Consider the following 27,621-nt stretch of genomic DNA (forward strand, 5'->3'; position numbering starts at 1 on the left):
GACACGAACAACAGGAAATGAACATAAAATTCAATTTTCTTATATATATATATATATATATATATATATATATATATATATATATATATATATGTGTGTTCTTTTTTATTTTCTGGAGTTCATTCTTTTGTTATTTATTATGTTTTCCATAAAGTGCAGCCATGTGCTGGAGTGGAGCTACGACACAGTGACACGCTAAATCGCCCACGTGACATGTGGACACGCGGATCCAAACACGAGACACGGTTGAGACACGCCACAAAATAAAATAAAAGTTATTAATTTAATGTTTTTTTATTTTTTCAAATAAAACTTATTAATTTAATGTTTTTTTTATTTTTTCATTTTTCTGTGATGCATCCAATTATTCTCATGAACAATCCTTTTCATTTTATTATTATTCTTTTTATGATAAAACAAATTGTAAGAGTGAATTATTAATTTAATATTATTTCATTTTATTTTTTTTTAAAATATAAAATTTGTTGTGTCCACGTGTCTAAAAATTTTAAAAATTTCTGTCCACGTGTCAAGGTATGTCCCCGTATTTTCTCTTCTTGGTCCATTGCACTCTCCTGACGCAAATACTGAAATAAGCTTGACGGTGGATGTTGATGATAATGGTGACAAAGTAAAGTTGTCAGAGTGACGATACCAAGTTAGTTGAGGATGCTGCTAGAAGAGGTGTCGTTCAAATTACCTACAAGAGCTTCTCCAATAAATCTCAAGATACTACTATCAGTCCGCCACAAAGAAAGGAAACTTAAATACCTTCACACGTTCAAGGCAATCATAATTGGCAAACAGTAGAATGAGGGGCGGTAAATAAGCGTTGACATGTGATATATCAGTAGCAAAAATCTTCTCCCTTGATTTTTGTTTAGGCATAGCCACAACTGGAACGCAATGTAGCTATAAATGTTGCGTGAAACTCATCAGAATATCAAACCCAAACTCAGATTGAACAGAAAATGCAACTCTTAAGATGAAATCTCCATTAGTCTTCAAGCTGCTTCATAGCAGCAGCCAACATAACACCCTCAATGCTGCAGCGAACATAACATAGTAAAAAAAGAATCGTCCGGTCCATAAGGGCTGAAACCTTATTGACATGCAGCGTCTTGGAAAAATAAAATGCCAACCGAGAGCAATGCTCAAATATTGTGCATCATTTTTTTGGATCTAATGATGCACAACCACCTTGTTCTGATGTTTGCTTGTATATTGAGCTCAACCTAAGAGGGTTTGGATTTTTCCTGGCTTGTTGTCATACTGCGAAGGCTAAGCCTTCAGTTGTTTCCTTTTTTCAGGTTTTGGTGGACCCGAGGCAGCAGACTGAGCAGATGGCTACACTCACGTCCTATTGAGGAGGTTTTGGGTTTTGGTTTTTGTTGTGCCAGCACGTCGGGTTTTGGTTTTACTGATGCCTTGTTTTTTTATTAGGCATCGATGTTGTGATTTTGGGGCATTTTTGTCAAATGTACAGTTGAACTGAAATGCTATATAATGGAAAACTTGCCCCATTGTTTCAAATTGCTTGGCTCATTTCTTTTTGAACTATTGTGTAGTCACACATCGATGTTGGATATTAAAAAAATAAATAAATAAATAAAAGGGTTGAGTGTCAAAAGGTCGGGATGTGACACAGCGAATCTTGTCCACGCAGCCGATCTTCTTCTTCAATTGATTTCGCCTCAGAATGGAGAGATTCAATAATGTAATGACCAGCACTCAATCAATAATATAAATAAGCATGAGAATACGGAGATACTATGAACAAAACAGAGGAGAGGTGTTTTGCTCGAACCTCACTCAAATCATCATCAAATCTCCTCAAATTTGGTGGAGTTGTTTGTGAAGACCAGATGGATCTTCTAGTATCAAAAGCCCCATCAAAAGAAGATGAAGAAGAAGAACGTACCTGTGTCGCAGCAGGATATGGGGACGAGTGGGCCTCTTTCTCACGCTGCAGGGGAGGAGGCCTCGGGTCTTACTTTTTTGTGTCGAGAAGAAAAAAAACGTGGAGGGGTATTGTGGGCAGTCAACACTTTTGCACTTACTCCCTTTCTTTTCCCTCCCAATCCCATTCGATTTGAGAGGGATTGTATTTACACTATATAATCATTTCCTTTCCTTTCCCTCCCCTTCCATCCAAACAGACTTTCTCTCATTCTCTTCCTTTCTCTCCTTTCTAATTAGCCAACCAAACACAGGAGGGATTGCTCAATCCCTCCCTTTCCTTCCAACCAAACAGGCCCTTAACTATGAGAATTTCTGAAGATCTATTTACCAAGCATGTAGCTCATATGAGACTAAGATATGTTTGAAAGGTTGTGAAGGAAAACTGTTGAAAAGAAAACCTCGCTACAAAACTTACAGACCGAGATGACAGCCTAGACCGAAAGGACAGCCTAGACCCAGCCCATTATAGGCCAAGTACGCAAATATCCGATGGGTGCCTGGCCCGATGCCTAGGGTTAATCATGGCAAAACACATTGACAGCGGCAGATGAAGGGGCAAATGACCAGGCAAACGAAGATGCAAATGAAGAAGTAGTAAGCCTAGACCGTGCTTGAAGCCTTCATGGATACAACTGTTTGGATACCAAAACTCTCGCGAAGTATAATACGCAAACACCAAAACCCCATTTCCATGTGTTACATATCTCGTTACCCGAACTCCATATGGCAGCAATGGATGCTAGTCAAGGGAAAATTAAAATAGCCTACATCCAAATAGTGAGTACATCAAAAAAGAGAAGGGAAAAAAATAAATCAAGGTATGCCTTTGCAATAAATCTGTGAACCCGTTCATCTCCATTTTACAATGGTTTGTTAAGTCACATGGACACCGCTTAGTGGTGTAAACCACTGTCTACTATCAGCAAGTGGTTTGAGAAGAATATACGTCAGTGCACCTAGTGGCTCTAACAATCGCTAACTGAGTATAGTCTAGCAAATTCCACTCTACAAATAGATAAATGCATGTTACAGACATATAAGAGCAGAATGTAGACAAGTGAATTTCAATTTATAAGTACTCGTTCCCATTTTTTTTCTCTTCAATCCACTTTATATATTACATACCAAGCACTCCATATACCACCTCACTTTTTCGATTGTGTTGCAGTAGGAACAAAAGGAAACAAAACATTATACCGGTGAAGTGTTTGTACATGAGAATGAATTTATAGTAAGTATAAACTTGTGTTCTATAAACTTCATAAGAATGCGGTAAGGTCTTGATAGTTCCACCACACAATCACCTTTATACGCTGCTCGAGTTTCATCATGCAATGATAAGGGTGTTTTAATTGCATACTGTGTCTCATCCTTTTCTCTCTCTCTCTTTTTTTTTTTTGTCTTCGAAAATTTCTTTAGAATGTCTTTTGGCCTCTTACACCCATGATAAGAAAGCATGTGACTTCCTCTTAATGCCTTGTGCGGATGGCAGTAGCCATCAGTAATATATTTCACTTATTCATTGAAGATGATGTTAACCATTGGATGGATATTCTCGCCTACACAAGGAGTTATGAGTTGACTGTTGCTACTACAGCCACTTTTGCCACTCATATGCATTTTACTAGCATTCTTCAATAATCTGCAAATTTTAACCAAAGTATACACCCATGTCAACACCTGAACATGAAACTAAATGGTTGGACTAAATAATGGTGGCATATGGAAGGTCTAAGAACAGTTAACAATTCGTGGCTGCTTATACCACAAAAATACAACAGATCTGAATCCTGCCTGTCATAGGCATATCTAGATATTACAATCCAACAAGAATAAACTCTATACATAGTTTGCATGAGGTTTCCCTTCAGCTATTTTCATGGTAATCTCATTGTTAGGTGGAACAATAATAAAATTAGATTTGAGAATATCTTAAAATTATATGGTAGAATTATTACTAGAATTGTCCGCTTTTCTCATCCATATGCTACCGCATCTGATCTGATCGTCATTCCTGTACTTTTTGTTCTTGCACTACATTGCCTAAAACCAAAAAGGCCTTGAGAGACTCTTTCTTGCGATTGACGAAACACAAGTTAAGAACTGAGGAACACCGACAGCCATAGGAGATATGAACAAACGTTTTCGGTATCCCAGAAACCTAGAGAAATTAACATCGTGCAGCACGATATTCGCCATCATCATGATGAATCAAGCACCAGGTGCCGAATTTCTCGTCTGATAATCTCAAAATAGGACTTGTTTTTAGTTAACACGAATTTCACATCCTTTGGCTCGTAGGTTCTGAGGTGGGGAGGTGCAGAGCCACTGTCAGACTTGAATATGTTCCTTTCAGACATCTCAAAGGGAAAAATTTGGAACGAATATGTTCCTTTCACATCAAAAAAGCCTAGTTCTGCCTTCCCATCTACCGCAGACCAAGTTTTTAACGTTCACAAACAGCCAGAACTTATCTCGAAGGACTTCGTGCTTGACCCACGTTGCAAAATATATTCTAATTTGCCGCAAACATATGTGCTTTTTAAGGGCCCCCTTCCATGCCTTTTTTTTTTAATAAAAAGAATACTTTTCATGACAATTATGTGATGTCTATTTTTTTCCTTTAAAGGATTTCTAACGGTCCTGTTCCCTAAAAATGACACTGCAATTTTGGACGTGTTTGATACTGCACTTGGGGACTCCAATCTTCGTGCAGGGGCATATTTGGTTTTTGATAACCTTGTACCCGTTTTCAGTGGTTGTCCTTCACTTCTTGGATGGTTAAGACCGTGTTCAACCTTGTGACGAGGTTTGGCCACAAATTGCGAGATAAGTTTGTCAAGTTGAGTATCCCATCATCATAGTTCAATCGTTCTCCTTTCTAAATAGTGGTCCCGCGGGACCAGATAGGCCATCCACGCCGCTTGACTCCAAAGGGCTGCAGATTAGGCCATTAAGGTTCATACTAGCCATTGACTAATACATTCTCTGGATTTCTCTTTTCATCTCATCAACGTTTTCTCTGCAACTTTCCTTTTGTGTTCTCCTGAACGTTGCTTGACGTTCTTATGTCGTGTCGGTGAACCGTATTAGCATAAATATAATTACCAAACATGAGTAGGTGGAGACTTGGTAGCCTTCTATGCATGTAAAGTTTCAGATCATCTTCCTGCACCTAGAGCACTAGAAAGAATTATTGCCTTAAAAGAAGCACATACTGTGTCTCCAATCTAGCCTGGTCTAATCGGAAGCAACTGCCTCAAATTGTTAAACCCACAGAAACATTTGCAAGCAGATATACCGAATCCAAATGCTTTATAGAAGAAACAGTTGACATTCAGTGACCTACTTTTCCCACCCATAATCACAATGCTTCTTTACAGCCTTCAGCTACTTGCCAAAAAATCAATTAACCACCTTCACTTGCATGAGATCACAGCATCGAGAGCTTATTTGTAGTTGTTGAACTACAAAGATTCTTTCCACGTTGAAAGGAATCAGCTCAAATTGGATCAGCAGCATCTTTCAGTCCTGAGCTCCATACGGAAGAACTGCAGCCGCCACCAAGCGCCCTTCTTCATTCAATATATTGTATGTAGATGCAGCATTTCTCTATCCAAATATCATGGGAAAAAGAATACAAGTTATTATTATCACATGAAAAGACCAATGTTCAAAGATGGGTCAGGAAATTTCCAAGGACAAAGAAGACTGGAAGACCATACCGAGTCAACAGCTTCTAATTTCATGCCAATGGACCGAACGAATTGCTGTAGTTCTGGACCAACTGGCTGAATATTTCTTCCACAGCCCAGAATCAGAATATCTAAACACATCATCAATTAAGATGCTGATCAAAGAAAAAAGAACATGATAATATCAAGTTGTATTTAGAATAAAAATCTAATACATAAAATAGCACATTGATGCAGCAAACATAATAAGAGACTACTGCAGGATACACATCATACCCAGATGTTCAATAGCCCGACCCAAATTAAACTAAATTCCAGAAGCAGCCATCGAAGTGAACCATTTGCTTTTCTCTACATTGCAGGAGAAGCACTCCAAGTTTTCAGAAATGAAAACTGCCTTTTCGTTGTGTCTAGCAGCATAGTATATAGAGCAAGATATAGTATTGGAGGAAACATGTATTTACCCTTTAAGGAGGCATTTGGTTGGAATGCAGTGTTCCATGAATGTCTCAAAAGCTGTGACACATTCCTAGAAGTTCTGTTATAAAACGCCCCTCAAAGCTATATCACATGGGTGCTAGTGTGGTACGGATGCCAGTTGTGGGATAAGGCAATTTAAAAAAAAAAAATTAGGTCAAGGTGCGGCAAAGACATGTTATACATACATACATACATACATACATACATACATATATATATATATAGTTAATTAACTGTTTAATAACTTTAATTATCTATATTTACATTTAAGTCACTATAAACTTTTTGTGTTAGGGCTAGTTTAGTCAAGTGCACATTTAAATGATCAGCTTTAGTCTGGATTGGTTTACCATACCGAATGTGTTGTGTTAGAAAAACACCAGCACTTGCATTGAAAGGGTGCGGTAGCTGTTTAGGCACACCTATGTAAAATAACCCTAAAGGCCTATATTGTTAACTTCAATGCTTCATCGACCTACTAGTCCATTAGTCAAGCTAATCAGTTAGCCAGACTAGTCCACCAGCCAGATCAACAAATCCCCACTTGTTGTAACAGTTAGCAGGCTTTTAGGTCATTCTAACATATGGTCAGATAAGTAACATAGGTTATTAGGTAGGCCAGTTAGGTCCACATATAACGTGTAAGGGTATTATACGGCGAGGAATTTCTCGGGTATAATACGGCAAAGTTGTATATCTTGAAAAAATTTTGGCAAATTTTTTAAAAATTTAAACACTTAATAAATCCTGAAAATTATAAAAAAATAAAATATAAAAATTATGAAAAAATGTTATACGCGTTTTTCACGTTTTTTATTTTCTGGCATTTTTTTTAAGGCGCGTCCAATTGCCGTTTTGTACAGCTGACTTATTTCTTGGGTATTATATGCATTTTTTTCGAATAAAACATGTCTTATGTGACAATGGTCCACATATTCATGACAGTCTGGAAGACAACAAATAGTGGACACAAGTACTTCGACACAAATATTTACATTTTGGATCTGATTTAGGTCAGACTAATTTAAATATAACTTCACGATTTTCATCAAAGCACTTGTTTATACGGGTGCATGTGTGTTTTCCCAACTGTAAAATTGTTATTTTGTACCTTCCGTACCCCACCCATATCCATACCCTTTCCGACATCAATTTGACTTTGTTATTTTATGTCTTTCTCTTATTAAGAAATCAGTTTTCCTTCTTATTAAAAGAAAGAATCCTGCAAGCAACTGCTGACCATGGAAAAGGTTGTTGCGAAGACGACCTACATATATATTATTCTGCCACCCTATGCCATATGAACACACATGGAAGGGCACTGAACCCGTATCAACATGGGTGGATTCATATGGGAGTACATGACATGGGTTGGACACAACAAACTCATGTTTCATTTTTTTTTTATTATTTTGGTATTTCTTGTTTAAAAATTTATATTTTGTTAATATAAATCATGAATATATGTGTGTTTGCTTAAAGCATTCTTGTTGCTATATATGTACCATGGTGCTATATATGTACCATGGTGTCTCCGCACCCAAGTTTTTAAAAATGCTCTGCACTAGCACAAGCACCTACACCAGATGTAAAATGTGTAACATAACCCACATAGGTTGGGTACAAAGTTATTATAAGTCACTAATGAATCGTAATGTAATATAAAACATTGCAATTTAATTTTTAATATTTAAAATTCATATAAAAAATTCCCAAAATTAGAAAAATAAGATAATGTGAACAAAAAAAGCAAAAAAGTCACCAAAAATTTGCAAAAAAAATTAACAAGAAAATTGCAAGATATTCAAATTTTTGGACATTTTCAAAATTGCTCGGTATTTTCACTTTACTTGTTTTTCTTGTAAATATCGTGAGTTTTTATTTTAAATCTCGTGATATTTGTGACCGTGCTTTAAATAAAAAAAAGATCACCTTTTAATTGTTCTCAAGGGGTAACATATGAACACTTCATATTGTACAATGTACACTATGGGATGTGATGTAAGTTACACCCCTGAATTATGTAACATAATGTATGCTATAGTAGTATATACTATATACCCATACCCAAACCCATGGGACATAGATAAAAAGCTATGTCACATGGGTACGGGTACGGGTGCAGGTTGTTAGAATTTAAATATTAGACATTATGTAAGTATACATATGTATATTTCATATATACTGTCATACATGATTTGTATATATGAATATCTATGTATGCATAGGTGTTTATGTATTTTATTTTATTTGTTTCTTTTTCCTTTTTATGTACCTTTTTATTTCTTTTCTTTTTCTATTTTTGTAAAGGGGAACTAGCTGTTGGGCCAGCTTCCAACGGCTAGATTTCTAGCCGTTGGAGCTGGCCCAACAGCCAACTCCTCCTTCTCTCCCTTTCATTGTACTATAAATAAGGGACTGTTGTCCCTTGTTTTGTTAAGGCTTTTAAGCCTCTCAAGTGTTCTCTTCTCTTGAGATTAATATATTTGATATCTTCTCCTCAAGTTTGAGGTTTGGTTGTGCATTACCTATTGAAGGTATTGGGATCTTCAAGAGTGTATCTCTTGAAGCATTTTCATTCTCGAGATTGAGACTGATTTACATGGTATCAGAGCGAGGTTTTGGCTCTTTGTCTTGCTGTCTTTCAAGCTTGAAGATCCTTGGTATTTCTCTTTCTTTGGAGCTGTGAAGCACTCCAAGTGTTCGATATATTGCTGCTTTGAGTTGACACAAGAAGGTGTTGTTATTTTGCTGGCCTCTTTTGGTGATATTTATGACGGGATAAAACTCCCTTCGTGGTGAAGATTGTGGCAGTCTTTGACGCGTCAAAAGCTTCATTTTGTGAGGCTGTTTTTCATCCTAGCACTACCTCAACGTCTCCTTTACAAGGTACTCATTATGGATGAAAGAACTTCTTCTACTCCTCTTCCTAAATTAACTTCATCAAATTATGTTTCTTGGGCAAAAACTATGGAACATTTTATGAGAAGTAAAGGCCTATGGGGACTTGTTGATGGGTCTAAAGGTGAACCTCAATTAGTCCTCACCAAGACCATAGATGGTAAAGCCCAAAAACTAGATGGAGTTGAGAAAGACAAGGTCATGAATGAATATGAGAGAAAATGGGAAGAGTGGAAGATAGAACACCACAAGATTATCACTTGGATTATTGCTTGTGTTGATACTACAACCATGGGCCAAATAGCAAAACATAATTTTGCTCATGAAGCTTGAGAATTCCTCAAGAAAACCCACACTATGAAGGATGTGGCCTACATGTGCAATTTTCAAATGAAGATTGCAAGTCTCCAACAAGAGGATAAGTCCATTAAAGAATACGTTGGAGAAATTGAGCAATTATGGGACGAACTTGCTCTATTCGAACCCGAATGGTACGATCCAAGACACATTGGAGTTAGAGAAAAACAAATCAAAAGGGAGAAATTTTATAAATTCATTCTTGGTCTTAGATCGGAATATGATGGAGTCAAAACCCCTTGGTGTGAATGTTAATCAAGGGAAAGTTCTTAGGCTAAGAACACCCCTATATGGACTAAAGCAAGCTCCAAAGTATTGGTTTGATAGATTTAGCATATAATTCTGGCATCCGCCTTCAAATCATGTTTTACGGAGACTATTTTGTTTGTTAAGAAATTTTGATACAAGAATTACGATACTTTTACTATATTGTATGATACTTTTGATATTTAATGACTAGTAGTAGAGAGGATCCAAGGAAATTATGCTTTACGAAACACAGGTCTGAAATGGCAGATCTTGGTTTTCTAACCTATTTTATAGAAAGTCGCGTACTCTACCAGACAATATATACTACCTCAAGCCAAACCTGTTTGGATGACAACCCACAACAGTTCTCTAGAAAGGCCCATTTGAATGACATTGAAAACTGCATTTCTGAGAACCTACTTTCAAGAAAACGGTGTTATTGATTATTTGTGAAAAACCTGCACCCTCCCCCTCTTTCCCCGGGCCTTTCACGCCACAACGTCATCTTGCCAATGACAACACCCTCATCACTTTGAACCATTTTTTGATACACAAAATGCCCTGACCGATGGCGATGAGGATGACCACCCTGAACAATGTGGAAGTTTTTTAATGGCAAACAGTGGAATGGAAACAATGATTTCCCACAATCACTGCCCACCACACAATCGGTCATTTTTCCTCAACCATTTTTCTAAATCATCTTATTGGGAGCCCTATAATAGCTTTGCCCTGTCCTTGGGTCTGTAGCGGCTCAAACTCCAAGGCTTTTGGCATTCGTTCTGGTTTCTTTGACCGATTTGGCATCAGATAGTTTGCTCTCACTTAAGAGGGTTAACTATGAAGGTACACAAATTGAAACTTGAATTTATTGTTTGCTCATTGCTGGATTCTATGAGGCAGATGGATATCTGTTCCCTTTCCTGCCTCTTGGTTGATGGTTGTGGAGAAAAACTCAGTTTGTCATTCATTTCTACTTTCTAAGAGTTGGTTTTGTACATTAATGAAGACAATAACCGTAATTCTTTTCTTTTCAAAAGTTCAGTTCAGGATCAAGTGCACTATTTTTGGTCCATCAACGAGATCACTTATGCAGGAAACTGGCATCATTGGGAAGTTGCATCGTGTGGGTAATTGAAGCATAAGATATTATGAAGATCATTCACTATGCAGTATAATCTTTCCCCATGCTCTGTTTCGTAATAACAACACTTCTATTGCCCATGAATAATATCATTAGTCTTTCCTATAGTCTTTCTTGATATTATTACTCTCACTATATTGCCTCCTAAATATGTATGGTTTTCTCATGCACCTTCAAGGACTTTGGTGTGGATTCTACTAATGTTGTTGAAGCTGTTGCTGCTGATAGCAGCAACTCTTTTATTCTAGTTGCTTAACCTGTTTGGTTTCCAGATGTCTAACCTGTGCGTCTACTTAAACTTTAGGTTGATGCAAAACAATGATATAGATGGTCATGTTTCCTATTGAAATTGGTAAATTTCAAGGTTGTAGACTCTTCACCTCTCAGAAAATCAGTTAGTTGGGGAAATTCCTAACTCATTAGGTGTGCTAAGATATCTTAGTCATCTACAAGATGCTATGATGATTAACATAAGACCAGGCCATCTATCTGTTGCCCTATATGATTTTTACTTGATAAATGAATCCTTCACATGATTGATTTTGTAGGTGGCTTAACAGACCAGATTGATTTAAAAAATTTCTCTAGCTGTTGCCATCTCACAGATAGTGTTTAAAAAGATAGTTGTGTTCTGGAGGAGTTGTTCCAGCAAAGGTAGAAGTAAGTCCTTGTAGAATAGCTGTTTGGAGAACAATATCATACCTTTTCCATGTGAAATTGTAGTGGAATAGAGTAGATGAAGCAAGTGTTGTGGGTTTAGGTAGTGGGATTTTGATTTGGAGTTCAATCTTTTTTACATTATTTAGAATTTGGCAGTTTGGCAGAAGTTAGTTTTGGCATCCATCCTTTGTGTCATCTCAGTAAGTTGCCTTTTACATGGCAGCTTGTCTATTATGTAACGTCACTGACATGCCATCGCCTTCTTATTTCAAATGCTTTGACAGTGGAGGATCATAACTCACATGCCATAGGCTTCTTCTTTCAAAAGCTTTCCTAGTTCCTCAAGAAGTAAACTGTTCTAAAATAATGGATTTCATCACAGGCGATGATGTTCCTTGGTATCAGGATCAGATGTGTTAGAAGCACCAGGACTTCCATGTTTAACCTTAGGTCATGATTTGGAGAAACTATCCTGGGAGATACCACACCTTACTTTTGTGCACGAGATGGTATATTTGTTGCTTTAGCTATTGTCTTGACAGATAAAAAAGAGTCTAAACTTTCAACAGACCCTCGAGCCCAATCCTTAATATCCAAAGATGTTAATCTACTCAGAGAATAACATCCTTGTGAATCTTGAGTCCTTAACTATAAAGTCAAGAAAAATCAAGAATAAAAAACTTGACATTATGGTCAAGAAATTGGCAAGCTAGAATCTGAAAAATATACATAAATGAACCAGAAAATGCTTCAAAGAAGCTCACATACAAGCAGGACAACAATCCCTTATTTATAATACAAACTACAACAAAATACAAAGCATGAGAGATAAGAGAGAGAGGGAGATAGCCGTTGGGCTAGTTCCAATGGCTCCAAGTAGAGCCATTGGACTAGCCTAATGACTAGCAGACTGATCTTTGACCAGTTAAACTAAAAAAAAAAAGTACATATCAAAAATACAAAAAATACAAATAAGAAAGTTTCATAAGCGTATGTAGAGAAAAAGTATATACATATTTACATGTGCACACACACATATTACCCCCACCCCCCAACTCCTTCTTTCAAACTTACAGTTGGACGACAAAAAGTTAGCCCAAAAAAAGGCAAATTGGCAACTAGCAAGAGGTTTATGAAGTCAGCCTGCTGATATTCAGATGTGACGAATAGCAGCTCAATAGTCTTCTTCAGAAATTTTTCTCAAACATAAGTGGCAGTTCATCTTGTTATGTTTGATTTTCTTATGAAAAATATGATCCTAGCAATGTAGATGGTACTTCTATTATCACAGCATAGCTTCAATGATGAGTTCAAACACACCCATATCTATGAGAAGACTTTTATCCAGACTAGCTCAAAAATAATTGTAGTCATCGCATGATATTCTGCTTCAGTGGGTGATAGGGATATTTTTTATGTTTTTTTGCACCTCCAAGATATTAATGAGTTTCCAAAAAGATGTAGAAACCGATTGTGGAATGATGATCGCTAGGATCACCTCACCAATCAGCATCAGTGTAACCGCGTAAGTAGCAAACTTCAAGGATGATGAATAAGACAAAATGAGACCCTTCGTAAGAGTAATTCTTGACATATCTAACAATCCATAGGACAGCACCCATGTGAACAATAGTGGGTGCAGCTGACATTAACTATCCATGTGGGCTGCATGAGCTATGTCAAGTCTGTTAATGATGAGATAGGATAATGCTTCGATGAGTAGTTCGTATGGAGGAAGAGTGTAGAACCATTCAAGAGTTGCCCATCATTGAACTTCATTTTCACACCAAAAGCTTCAGGAGTATGCATTACTTTATCATTTTGTAATTCATGAATGTTCAAGAACACCAGAAGCAAATTTAGTTTGAGATAATAGGTAGCCTCTTGAGGAGTAGGTTGCCTCTATGCCAAGAGGAAAAGTTAAAAGTCCTAAATCTGGCATCTTATTGCTTGAGAATATTCTTGATTCATATCTACGGTATTAAAAATCATCAGATATATCAAAGGAACTATAAATAAGGGAGTATTTTTTCATCATCTTTTTCACTTGAATTAACTGCTTACAGTGATCTTGACCGGGGCGAGACGTCAATAATGGACATTCAACTACTAGTTTTTGTGTCTTTCTAAGAGAATCACTTAGATTCAACTACCGTTTATCTTCATCTTTAAAGTTTATCATTACCTAGTCAATGTCACCTGATGTAGCAGAAACTTGTTTACCCATCTAAAGCTCATCACCAAACGTTCCTTTCAAGTATATCAATACTCTCTTCTTAATATTTATGCAACCAATTCTTGATTGATGCACAAATTGATATACTTCATTGACAGAATAAGTGATATCTAGTGCAGTGAAGGTGAGATACTAAAGCTGTCCATCTATATCAATCATTATACAAGTGTCCATCATGACAACCCAATTTTTTGACACTTGAATCGGGCAAATGTTTGCAATCTTTAATTCCTACCCTACCACATAAAAAGTGTATATTTATGGTGAAATAAGGTCAAAGTCTTAAATCTCTCTTGTCAAGCTCAACACCAAGAAAATATCTCAAGTCTGTAATATCTTTCACCTTCTATCATAGAAGATCTTCACTATTTAAATATATTTGCTAGAATTAACTATGATAACAAGTTCATCAACATATATCAACCAATGCTGAAAAAGCACATCTTAGCCCGTATCAGTCAGTCCAATAGATATGTTGTATCATAAAGTATCACATTGCATCGTAAATGTATCGTAAGTTTATTTTTAAATTCAAAGAAATCAGATAAGATATAGAAAATTCAGGAAATATCAAGAAAAATCAAGAAACATATGTTCTTTACAATAAACAAGTTACACATAAATGTAAGCTTATGTAGCTACAAAGTTATGGTCATTCATTCATATGATAACATAACATGATCTAACACATCAAGAAACCAAACAATGACATAACATAATCTAATGTCATAACCCATAAGCCATAGCACATCAAGGAATAAGATACATCATCATAAGATGAAATTGTTCAATACTTCAATTTCAATGCAAATAACAAATGAAAATATTGTCATTCACAGGTTTCATCATCTTCATTTCTTCCTTAAATCGACGATTTCTTCCCAAATCGATGGTTTCCCCTCGGAACCGGTAAAAAATCTCCCTCCTTCAACTCTTACAAGTGTTTAGAAATGAGGGTAGAGGGGGTTTTAAAACCCAGATTGATAGAAGGGGATTCAGCCCCCATTTTAGCGAGTTTACCCCATATCATGTGATACGAGGCGTATCGCCCCACATTGTAAGTTACAGGATGTATATCGTACAGTACATATGATACAAGACCCATTTAAGATACAGGTAGTGCATCATATCACAAATGCAAAAAGAAACGATATGTATCAACAATAGGGTAGTTAGTTTTTGTATCTATAAAGATATTAAGAGTGCATTCAAGAGAAGCCCTGGAGAAACCATGGTGTTGAATTTCGAGAAACAAATACACTTAAACCAAGAATGTGAAGCTTGCTTTGGGCCATCATCACAGATACCATTCTCAGGTGTTTAACAGTAAGGTTTTTCTCAGATATTTCTCGGCAAAGTTACTATTCTTGGAAATATCTTTGCAATTTTTTAAAAAATAAAAAATCATAAAAATTAGGTAAAAATAAAATGAATGAGAAACTAATAGTAAAACATAAAAAATAACTAGATAAAATCATAAAAATGAGATTTTAATAATGATATAAAGATAAATGATTTAACTTTACCTTTAAACTTTTAAGCAAAAATAACATAAAGCTAACATGAAAAAAAACACGTTAAATACATTTTTTTCAGAAAAACGCAAAAAAATGGATCTTTTCATTTTATCTTTGTTAACATAAATAAAGGGTCTTTTTTGAAAAAAGGTGATATTTGTGACAATTCTTTGGACCATAAAAAACTATTGCTAACTTATTATGCCTTAGGGTCCCCTTCTATATATCTAGGTGGCTGCTCCATGATGAAGAAAGGCATTACTTATTATAGTCATAATGCTGCGTAAGAAGGATTAACTTGGGAGACTTGTTCCTAGAATGCTCATATCGAAATGATTGTAACATATATAGTAGAATGAAAAGCTTTTGTCCATATGCCAACAAGAACATGGTTGTCTATCTAGAAAAAATTTGCTATGAAAGTTGCTCCATACAGCAAATTTTGCTTGGAATCAGATCGGCTATAAGAAATTGAGTCTAGCTCAAGTGTTTATCGTGTTTCTTTTTCTGAAATCTGCCATGAACATTTGATATATCTGATATAGTTTTACTTTAGCATAAATTTCAAGGTCTTTCATGGTAAACTAAAAAATCTTTGGTAATTAAGACCATAGTTCATATAAGCAACTTGATGCATAAAAATATAAGATTTTTTTCTTTGAATTTTTTAGGGAAATTTTATTGCTTTCTGCAATATGGCCAGCAAAGCAGTTAGTAATATACCACAGACCCAAATCTGGGTATAGGAACAATTCAACTTCTCTTGATGCATCATTGGATACACTTCCAAACAAACCTTCATATTTCTACATTTCATTTTGAAACCCTAAATTTTCAAAACCCTAATTTGAAAAGCTTAAACATGCATCATGTAGCCTACATCAAATTGTTGCATCGACCCATGATGATATGGTGATTAATAATGCTTCTCTTATTCGGGAAACCTAAAAATCTAAAGGTCATATTAGGTTTCATTAAACTATCCCTTTCCAAAATTAGGGCACATTTGTTTTATTCATACAGTGCATTTAGGTCCAGGATGGCATTTAGGCATTTAAATAATAAAGGGTACAGTCTAATCCTTTGTCCGATTACCCGTAGTAAAGGTGTCATAAATGATCAAACCTCGTATACACAAGTGACAGTCCTTTACAAAGGAAATGAAAAGTGGGTCTTCTTTTTAGTGCCTAGATAAGGCCCAAGAGGTAATATCTTGATTGTTAGACAGCCCCAAGCCATGACTGTGCCTATAAAAAATAACTTTTATTTTTCCAATGAGAAGTCATACTGAACTACAGTAAGAATGTAAACATAACCTAGAACTATGATAAATTTGATATCATCCTTATGAACATGATGGCCAAAGAAAGCCACTACAAAGCATGCAAGCAGTATACTATGGAAAAACAACACCAAAGTACAAGGATAGGACAAAATTAACAGACTAAACACTAAATACTTTGTCAAAACCATGTGAGAGCACTGAGAGGAAACATTTGCAACTTGAGCATTCACCTGGTGATGGTCGCAAAACTTGGAATACTGATAAACTGCAATCAAGCAGGAAAAGTGAACGTTACTACAAGCATTTGGGCAGTACAATGGTTATATAGTGTTAAGCATTAATGACTAGAGGAAAATATGACAGGCAATAAGAAGATAAAATGAATATGGAGTCTATGTTATCTAAACGAAATAAGAACACAGTTAATTTCAGGTTAGCTCTGGACTGTTAATAGGGTAAAGATTGCTTGTGAATTGTCTCATATAACCAGGATGACAGCTATACACGGTATCAATAATGCTTTGTTGAAGACTTGAAGTTGGCCTTCTATAATAGCAAAACTTTTTGCACCTTTCAGGAATCACTTCTGACCATTTTCTTGGACTCCATGACAACACCATGTTCCCCACACAGAGCAGGCTCCCTTCATATTGGACACCATTAACAGTAAATCCTGTATCAGTGAACCTGGAAAAAGAAAGAAATTCACTGGTGAAAAATAACAGACTAAACAAAAAAAAGCACATTCAGGAATTGAAGAAGTGCTGGGAGTGGTATGACTAATATGAAAGGAGATCCTTCGAGGACAATTTATAAAATCCCATACTCATGCCAAGAGGATCTTTGACCAAACCTTGAACAGGCATTGACCAGAAAAGAAAAGCTGCAGCGTTGTACTACAGCAAAATATCTAAGGAGAGAAAGCATGCTATTTTCAACGAATGGGACACTAAAACAATAGCTAGTGCAGCCTCTATACTTTTGCAGTGAGAACGTTTAAACCAATATCATTAACCCTCCCCTCTATACCCGGAACCCAAGTTTAGTGTCTTTTCCCACTGTTGCACATCCTAAGATTCGGAAGCTTATCCATCAGAACGGGATAAGCGACTAAATTGTATTCTCAGCCGTAAGCACGATCCCGTATAAGCACACGACCATGGATGAAGAAGCAGGCGTAATGCACCCCTTCAATCCGAAAGGGGCCTAGAAACACCTAAAAATCATATTCATTTAACTTCAGAGGAAGAGTAATTGAAGATTTAAAATTTACTGACTGCTATTCCCATCTAAATGAAAAAGAAGAGATAAAAGTAATCGAACCAAAAGCAAAAAAAGGAAAAGCAAGCCCCTAAGAAAATTTCCAACAGAGAGAGAGAGTACCTCTCGAAACGTAGCTGTTCTTCATTGACACGATCTATCAGATTAATCTGATCATAAAGAGAAAATGCACGCCTATTCTCGCATTCACCCAAACACAAATATCGTTACTAACAACAGGTGATATTAAACAAACTGTCAGCCAAAATCGTGAAAAGGAAATAAGAAAATCGTTTCAGAATTTTCGGGGGATAAACTCAATCAAGAGAATTGTCAAGGGAAAGCTCAACCAGGAGAAACAAAAACAATATAGAGATAAGAGGAAGAGAGAGATGGTTACCGGAGAGAAGGCAGGGAAGAAGGCTTGAAGGGCTTTTGAGATGATGGATTCCGGAGACTCCTGAGGAGGGTCGGGAATGCCGCCAAGGCCTTGTGCCTCTGCGCCATGACTCACTCCCCCTGTTGCTTCTCTTCTTCTGATATCGGTGCTAGGCATCCGGCAGAGATTACCGGACAGGGCCAGACAAGCAGCGGGGTTCGGTGGCGATGGCCAGAGACGGTCAGAAAAGAAACCGAAATGCGACTGATCCGACGGCAAATGAATCGGGTTCGTGCCGGATCAACCCGTTCCAAGCTAAGTAGGATCTGAATTTGGGCACAAGAAGTACGTCCAATATGATTTCGGTCCGACTTGCTGAAGCCGATGGTTGCCAGATTTAGCCGTTTAGTTTGGTTGTTGTTTTGAAATATTGAGGTTTGAGCAACTAAGAATGAAATAACGGAAGAGAAAAATAGCACGTGCCCCCATGATGCAAGAAAGGAAAGCAACAAATGTCTCCGTGTCTCCTCCTGTGGCACAGCGGCTTTACGTGGCCTGGGCATGGGGCCGGCCCGGCCCGGTATAGGCTTGGTCTGGGTTGAAGATTTTCACTATCGGGCTTACCTTTACTGAGCCTAGCTCGGCCCGATATCTTAACGGGCCGGGTCTGGTTATCACTTCTAAGCCCGGCCCGGCCCGACGGGCCCGTTAGGTCATTGAGTCATTCCACAGATTTTTCATTTTAATTTTTTTCTCACTCCTTCCTCTCCTCCTGCCCCCTTCCTGATTCCTCCTCGTCGCATTTGGCAGAGGCTGTTGTGCTGCACCGTCGCCACCATCACCGTCTCCTCTCCAGTCTCCACCATTGGGCCAGGGCCACCGTTAGTCCATCGCCCTTTCGTCGCTCCACCACTACCGTCGCCATTTTGCTTTGTGAGGGTACACGTCTTTTATCCCTTTTCTTCTGTTTTGCTCTTAGCACTAGACATGTTATTTTTCTTTTGCCTGTTTTCCCATTCCAAATCTCAATTTAGAAACTAAGCACTGCCTGCCTTGGCGCCTGCAGCCTGCTGACTGCGAGAGAAGGAGTTTGCTACAGCCCAAGGTACGACCCCCCTCTGTTTTCCTAGACATTTGGTCTTCCTTCTCTTCACTCTCCTTCACGTGCACGTTCATGCTTCTTGGGATGGAGATGCATTGGTTTTTGTCGTGTAGATTGTCACTACAATCTATATTGGTTTGATTGTTCTTTTGAATCAGTTGATGGGTCTTTCAAATCTGATGTTGTTAACACCTACCTACATAAAGATTTTCGAATACGAAGAGATCATCTGGTTATGGATGGGGTTGTGCTTGAAAACAACTACCAATCCATTATTGTGGGGACTTCCAACCATGTTAGATAGAACAGAGAAAGTAGGCAGAGTTGAAGCCCTTCAAATTCGCATTCCTTTTAGCACTTTGATTAATTTTTCTGGTCTTCATGAGGTTTGCCAGATCAATTCCAGTTTACTAATAATAATATGTTCTGCATAGGCAAGAGGTGTTTTACTATTTTCCGAACTTTCAAGCGTTGGAATTTGTAGCTAGAATTCGAAATATGATGACTGCCTGATGCTTAAACCGGATGAGTAAGGTGGGCCAATTTCTGAGTTCTTGGAATAAATCTATTAATGGCAGAATGGATCTGACTGTAATCAACACTGATATTGCTATGACAGTGTTGTCAACTCACAGGCTGAAATGGAACCCATCTCTAATGGGTTTGTCTCCTCCTGTTTTGGATTAAGGAACAATAGGAAATCCATTTTTGTGGGGACTGTGGTGTAACCGCTGAAAAGAGACATAATATAAGAAGTTAGTTTGTAACTTTGTATGTGTGTGTGGAAGAGGGAGAGAGGGAGATGGTTTCTTATTTCTAAAACATGAACAGTGCAAGTAGCTGCGTGTGCTCATGTCCTTGGTAGTCCTTTGTTAGTTTGTTTTCTTATTTTTATACATATTTTCTTGTACCTACTATGCTTTTTAGATTATTTATCTTTAATGGATAAAATATAAATCTTTGCTTCAAGTACACTTGTTTAAGATAGTCTTATCCTTGTTTACATCAATGTCATCAAGAATTCAAATTTTAGCTTAAATGAAGTTATTTATCAATCATTTGTATTATCTAGTCTTTTGGCTTGTTTCCCAACAAGTATTTCTGTTTTTAAGTTGTTCTCATTGAAGCTTGCAATGTAAACTAGAATTACTAATAACTTGCTCCTACCATTCATATTTATTCATAGCCAAACAATGTGCTGTTTCAAAAGTTGTTCTCATTAAAGCTTGCAATGTTTCAGGTTTGATCGTGAGTGGAAGAAAATTAAAGCATTTGTCAGCTCAAAAACACGAAATCCAAGTTTGTACTGTGTAGTTCAATATTTTTCTTATTTATGGCAATGGAAATACTTTAGCCTAGACCATTTTGTCTATGAATCTTGATGCATTTTGAATATGAACTGCATGGGTTTTTGTAATATGATGGCTGCCACAGTTTTTTGATGCATGTCTATGAAACTTGTGAGAATTTTTGTAATTGGTTTCCCTATGACTCTATGTTTAGGTTGTTCGGATTTCATTCAAATAGTAAGTCATGTCATCTAGCATTGGGGATGAAGAATATCGTCTGATGGCAGATGTAGAGGAAGATGAATCTTTTACATGTACTGAAAAAGACGTTGAACCCAAAAAGAAAAGAACATCAATAGTATGGAATGACTTCAAATTAATAGAATTTAAGGGAAAAGAGTGAGCAAAATGCAATTATTGTGCTGAACGATTTGTTGCACATAGTAGCAATGGTACGAGCCACTTAAAACGACATAGAAATACATGTGTCAGAAAACAAATACTTGATGGAAAACAACGAACTTTGTCATTTGGAGTTGGTGAATCTGATGCCTCAAATATAGGTCAACATAAATTTGATGTGGACACTATAATGCATGCACTTCCTTTCAGTATTACAGAATATCAATATTTTAACGAGTTTCTAAAGGATTGCAATCCAAAGTTTGTGCCAATTTCAAGAAGAACACTTACAAAAGAGGTACAATCAATGTTCTCGACTAAAAAAAAGAGATATGAAGAAATTTTAAATAACCGAGTGCAGCGGGTATCATTGACATTTGATATGTGGTCCTCACAGCAGACATTAGGGTACTTATGCTTGACAGCCTCTTATATTGATACAGATTGACAACTGCACTCTCATATACTTAGTTTTATACATGTGCCTCCACCATATAATGCTATTTGTATATGTGACACATTATCAGAGTGCATTACTACTAAGTGGGAACTTCAATTAAAGTTGATTTTTGTCGCTGCTAATAATTGTTCAACAAATAATAGTGCAATAAGTTTATTGAGAAGGACCATAGAAAGGAAAAATAATATTTCTTTTCCATTGAGAGGGGAGTATTTTCATATTCGATGTGGTGCACATATCATAAATCTGATAGTTAAAGATGGTATGAATGATATGGATGATACAATTTCAAAAATTCGTAACAGTGTCAAATATGTAAGGGGATCACCGAAACGACTACATGCTTTCAAAGAATGTGTAAAGGCAATGGGTTTGGATGAGAAAAAAAGTTTAAACTATGATGTTCCTACTCGATGGAATTCTACATTTATAATGTTGAGAGATGAATTATTATTCAAATATGTCTTTCAACATTTGGCATCATGTGATCCTAGTTATACATGTTTGCCTTCAGGATGAGTGGTATCATGCATCTGATTTATGTCAGTTCTTAAAGGTCTTCTACGATGCAACAAATCTATTCTCTACCACCAAACAGGTAACAGCTAATCTTGTTTTTGAAGAAATCGTATCAATTTACCATCATTTGTATACACATCGCGGAATATCAAATGAACATATCAGAGCATTGGCATGCAAAATGCAAGAAAAGTTTGACAAATACTTTAAGAGTTACAATATTCTCTTTGCAATTGCAGTTGTTTTAGATCCTAGGTTCAAGTTGTCATACTTGAAGTATTTTCTTGGCAATTTAGATAAACCTGATGCAATAGTGAAATATGAAATTATAGAGAGCACTCTTCATGAATTGTATGCTGAGTACAAAAATATGTATGATACTGACACATGTAATATGAAAAGGGCCAATGCATCCGCTAGTACCATCATTGCAACGGAAGAGTATAAAAGTGTGTCTAGATATGTGTTTAGAACATATGTCAACTCCGTATCTTCTGTAGTGGTTAACACAGATCTAGACAAATATTTGTTTGATCCAATGAAAGAAATTACACCTACTGCAGAGTTCAACATATTATCTTGGTGGAAAACAAATGAAAGCAAATATAAAATTCTAGTAAAGATAGCTCGAGATGTGTTAGCTATTCATGTATCTACAGTTGCTTCAGAATCTGCATTCAGTATAGCAGGAAGAATTATTAATGATTATCGATGTTCAACTACTCCAGAAAATGTTGAATCGTTAATCTGCACACAAAGTTGGATTGGTGAGGCAAACAACTTATGTGAAAAGTAAGATGTTCATTGCTCATAGTTTATACATATTAACATAATAGTGTGCTTAAATTAATAAGTGTCTTTGTTACAGTTCTCATGATGCAGAGCACCATTTTGATGAGGAATGTTAATCGAGTGCATGACTATTATGGTAATTTATATAAGAGGTTGGAGATCATTTGCAACTATCCTTTAGCTTTCTATTATTAAATATTATGCTTTTCTCAATGGAAAAAGAACACACTGAAGACATCAGTCATGTTCCCTGCCATTCTCTTCTCCATCTTCTTGGTACTCAATGCACTCATCTAGGGAGAAAAGTCTTCAGGCACAATTCCATTTGGTACCATGTTTGCACTTGTGGTTCTTTGGTTTGGCAAATCAGTGCCTTTGGTTTTTCTTGTAAGTTATCTTGGATACATGATGAACTCATAGTTTCACTTGTACATCCATGTGAGAATCCTACAGCTTTTAACCAGGGAGCCAGTTGTACGTTATACTTTGATTTTAAATATTTGAGCATTTGACGAATGAGATTGCAACCAGATGCTGTCTTGAATTCCTATTTCCTAGCAGTTTGCAGTTGTATGCAGTTCATCAAACTGCACGTCCAATGTATGCAGTTGTGCTTTCATATTAGCAATTTTTATGTTTTAACAAATGCCTATAGTCTGCACAGCTATTGGAGATAGCGACATTGTATAATCTTTCATTGTCTCACTGTCAGCTGGCATTAGTGTATATATATATATATATATATATATATATATATATATATATATATATATAACATCCCGAAATGGCAGGTGCATAAAGTTCCAAAATTCAGGTTGCATGCGAGAGAACTTTCTTACACTAACAAGCTAATGGTTGTTGTATGTGATTGCCACAACTTTATGGAACTTTGAAATAAGTATCAAGCTTCAAAGCTTACAATATAATTGAACGTCTTAGCTCTGAAATTTGTACATTTTTAAAAAATCGAGCAGCTAAATTCTCCAAAACTAAACACGTAAACTCGAGAAAGGAGGCCAGGACATGCCAATAATCATGTCCTCAACTTGATTCAGCAGCCAACTTTGTTATTCTGCTCGAACTGAATGAATCCTCTATATACACTTCAAAAACCTTGTGAACCTTGTGTGCTTAACCAGGGAGCCAGTTTTTTGTATGGCCCCGGCCCGGCCTGGCCCGGTAGTTACTGGGCCTCAGTCATGGTTGGCCCGGCCTGGCCCGATGCCCAGGCCTATACGCAGTCTCAAATATTGTGATCGCTCTGTTTCTTAGGCTGCAAATGATGGTAAAGTCCATATTTAAGTTAAGGGACTTAATAGATTCATTGAAGCTAAGTTAGAACCTTAAGATATGTCTTTGAGAATTTTATGTTAAAATTGATTTTTTTAAAATAAATATGAATAGAAAAGACAAATAAGATAACAAATATTTAGACTTGTCCCTGCCGTAAAATAGGAATTAGAAATTTGATATGAATCTGATTCTTAATGCGGACTTAGCAAATCGAATTAATTGAGTGTGAGTGGACGGTCCTCATTTGTCTCGTAAATGACGGAGTGAAAGCACAGATGGGCATAGATCTCTCCCTCTCTTTTGCTGCTGGACACCAGACTATGCACCCATCCGGCAGCCACGGTGAAAGGGACGACCTCCCGACTGCCCGGCGAGGATGCAGTCGGCTTGCGACCGTTGCTTTCTCTCTCTCTCTCTCTCGCTCGCTCTGCAACGGTTAAGAACGGAAGCCCGACCGGTGACCATGGTTGAAATGTCGACCTCCCGACCGCCCGACGAAAACGCAGTCGGCTGGCAACCAACCTCGACCTGCCAATGGTGAGGACCGATCGACTGCCGACAGCGACGGTATACCCCTTCCTCTCTCTCCCTCACTCTCTTTCTCTGCTCTCCCCCTCCTCCCCCTCCCTCACTCTAGAAAAAGTCTCTTCCCTCTCTCTCTTACTCTCTCTATCCCTCCGACTTCCCTGAATGCTCAAAAATCCATCGAGCTTCATCTGCTACTCCGCAACAAATCGGAGCTGTTGGAGTCCCATCAGCAGGTATGTCCCTTGTTCCTCTCTCTTCTTCTAATTTTCTCTCCCAAATCCCTCACTCTAAACGTGATAAATTTAACGTGGTAAACTTTTTTGAAAAAAAAAGAAGATGAAATTTAACCTTCTTTTCATTTGAGGCCTTCAAATTTAACGTGGTAAACTTTTTTGAAAAAAAAATGAAATTTAACCTTTTTCCGATTTGAGGCCTTCTTTGATTACAGGAAAGTTTTTTGCAGGGTAAAATTAAATGTGTTTGATGCACATTGTAGTTTTTTTGCTGAGAAAATTTAATTGTGTTTGACGCACAGATAAAAAATCATGAGACCGAAACTATGTCAAAAGAGACATAGTTTGGAATGTAAAGTATACAACACAGACATGGCTGCCATTCATTAACACAAAACGAAAGCCTTTCTGGCTCCATGTCTCAACCTCATAAATGCAAAAGCAGTTAGCACCATAAGTTAGAAGACAAGAAAGTAGATTAAACCGACCCCCTGCCCACGAGTTGAACTTATGTATGTCCACGCAAATTACTCAGATGAAAGATCTTAACATGACAATGAAGGCAAAAGCCTAAAAAAGGGCGCCTCTTCCTAAAACAGGACGCCTCTTTCATATTCCAATGAAACGGGTGTTGCTGGGAGGACTAACGTTGGATCTGAGCTCCTAGGAAGCATATCACCATTCAGAAGACGAAAACGCCGGGAATGGAGAAACAGAAACAAAGGGAGGAAAAAAGGGCAACCTTACCAACGAAGACGAGATCTTCCGCTTCAACAAACGCAAAAACACAAGGAATGGAGAACGTCGATCGTCACCAGTCAAAGGCAGCGACGGATGCCTTCGACTTAGAGAAACAGGCAGTGACAGACAGGAAGAGGCAGCGACGCAGGGATGGAGAGCTAAAGGCAGCGAAAGAGAGCCAACACAAAGGAGGAAGAGGAAGACGGAGGCCTTCGATGGAGAGCAGGAGAACAATAGGAAGCGAAAGAGGAGAGGGGAGTTTGGCAGCAACAGAGGAGAAGGAGCTTCAGGTGGAAGGGTGGAGACGCGAGGGTTCTTTAGGCAAAAGGGTGGAGGCGTGAGGGTTCGATGGAAGGGGAACCGAGAGAAAAAACGAGGAGGAAATTTTGAGCCCTAACGGCTCAAGTGTTAAATTTAACCTCTTAGTACAACAAATTCACGTGACTTTTTCACGCGTTTGATGCAAATAATGTACGGCGGTTGAAATTTCATCTCGCTGTACATTTTTCACCCGCCTCTCCATTTTTCTCCGTGCAATCAAACGCAGCCTAAGGTCGCGTTTGATTGCAAGGAAGAATTTAACGTGGTAAATTTTTCTGAAAAAAAAAAAACAGAATGAAATTTAACCCACTTTCGATTTGAGGCCCTGTTTGATTATAGGAAAGTTTTTTGCAGGGTAAAATTAACTGTGTTTGATGCACATGGTAATTTTTTGCTGGGTAAATTTAACTGCATTTGGTGCACATGGTAAAAAAATAGGAGAGATTTATTTTTCTGACCGTTAGAACATGTTATATTGGTTCTCTTCAAATCAGAAGATGGTACAAAATGAAAGATGATGTAAACAAATACCATTAACACAACACTAAAAACTCGAAACCCCACAACACTAAAAACACAATACGTAACTAGCAAACCAAGCTGAACATCTTTCGATGTTCACATCCAAATGCAAAATGTCCCCACCTAGTTAACATTTGATAAATGTATGCCCAAGAGACAGGAATGGCCCACTAACTTCGTCATAAAGCTACCACTAAAAAAAAAGTTAGACCATAGATATTTGTGTGGTTGCATACACATAGAAACACACAGGGGAGAATGTGTTTTTCCAGCACTGGATCAGCTATAGGCCAATCAGGGCCAAACCAAGAAAAAAAAAATCAACTAATATGTAATCTGTATCTCTTGAATAGCATGCTAATTTTAGCATTATCTCCTTTCCATAGATAATCAGTTCCATTCATCCCGAGCATGCAGAGGCCTTACTGCCAGCAACCCAGAAAACCCAACGTGGAGAGGAAGGAAGAAGAAGAAAGAAATAAACACCCCCATCGGTAACATAAGAGCAGAAAAATGGGCATGCAGGAAAAAAGAAGGAAAACAACAAAAAGAATTGAAGCATTTGACCATTCACAGTAGAACAAGTTCTTGTATACCTGCAGGGAAGTCGATTAGGACATCTTTCCTCCTAGGACCTCAAGAACCGCAGGGGAGAAGGAGCAAACGACTTCAGACGGAAAGCAAAGAGACAGCGAGGCTGCAGAGGGAGAGAAGAGAAAGGGATCAGGGCACCTATAGGAGAAACAGAAGGAGAGGGGTGATGCCTTCAGGCAGCTTCGGCGAAGAGGAAGACACAGGGATGAAGAGCAAAAGGCAGCGAAAGAGAAGCAGCGCAAATGAGGAAGAGGAATACGGAGGCCTTCGATGGAGAGCAGGAGAACAAGAGGCAGCGACAGAGAAGAATGGAGCTTTGGAAAGAAGGGACCTGGAGAAGGGGGCTTCAGGCGAAAGGGGAAAGACGCGAGGGTTCCGAAGGAAGGGGAAACCGGAGAGAAAAGGAGGAAGAAATTTTGAGCCCAAACGGCTCAAAATTTTGTCTGCGGAAAAAAGTAGGAGGTCAGACCTCTGACTTTTTTCCGCGTTAAATTTACCCCTGTCGTACGAAAATTTCGCGTGAAATTTTCATGCGTTTGATGCACCCATGGTACCGCGGTTGAAGTTTCAACCAATCGTACAATTTTCAACCGCTCCTCAATTTTTACCCTTGCAATCAAACACAGCCTAATGAAAAATCCCTAACCCCCATTCTCCAGCAGATTAGGGGAAGTCAAAGGTCCCTCGCTCCCGTTGCTGG

At 37.6% G+C, this 27,621-nt stretch overlaps 2 protein-coding genes across 3 annotated transcripts; one reads left to right on the plus strand and one right to left on the minus strand.

Moving 5' to 3' along the window:
• Positions 1–5,260: 5,260 nt before the first annotated feature.
• On the minus strand, positions 5,261–18,461 carry LOC116264571 (uncharacterized). 2 transcript variants are annotated; one of them, XM_031644872.2, is made up of 6 exons: positions 18,147–18,441; positions 17,870–17,941; positions 17,057–17,173; positions 16,717–16,751; positions 5,688–5,788; positions 5,261–5,574 (listed from the first exon to the last, which is right to left on the minus strand). In XM_031644872.2, the coding sequence occupies exons 1-6, from the start codon at positions 18,251–18,253 to the stop codon at positions 5,488–5,490; spliced, it is 519 nt and encodes a 172-aa protein (XP_031500732.1). In that variant the 5' UTR covers positions 18,254–18,441; the 3' UTR covers positions 5,261–5,487. The 2 variants fall into 2 exon arrangements, with proteins under 2 accessions (XP_031500732.1, XP_031500733.1); XM_031644873.2 differs by lacking the exon at positions 17,870–17,941 and having other exon boundaries at positions 18,147–18,461.
• A 3,617-nt stretch (positions 18,462–22,078) lies between these two features.
• On the plus strand, positions 22,079–27,396 carry LOC116264293 (uncharacterized). Its single transcript, XM_031644429.1, has 3 exons — positions 22,079–22,669; positions 24,620–24,743; positions 26,714–27,396. Exons 1-3 carry the CDS (start codon positions 22,079–22,081, stop codon positions 27,394–27,396), a joined length of 1,398 nt encoding a protein of 465 aa, XP_031500289.1.
• Positions 27,397–27,621: the final 225 nt, after the last annotated feature.

Source organism: Nymphaea colorata, chromosome 11 (assembly GCF_008831285.2).
Source record: "Nymphaea colorata isolate Beijing-Zhang1983 chromosome 11, ASM883128v2, whole genome shotgun sequence".
Lineage (NCBI taxonomy): Eukaryota > Viridiplantae > Streptophyta > Magnoliopsida > Nymphaeales > Nymphaeaceae > Nymphaea > Nymphaea colorata.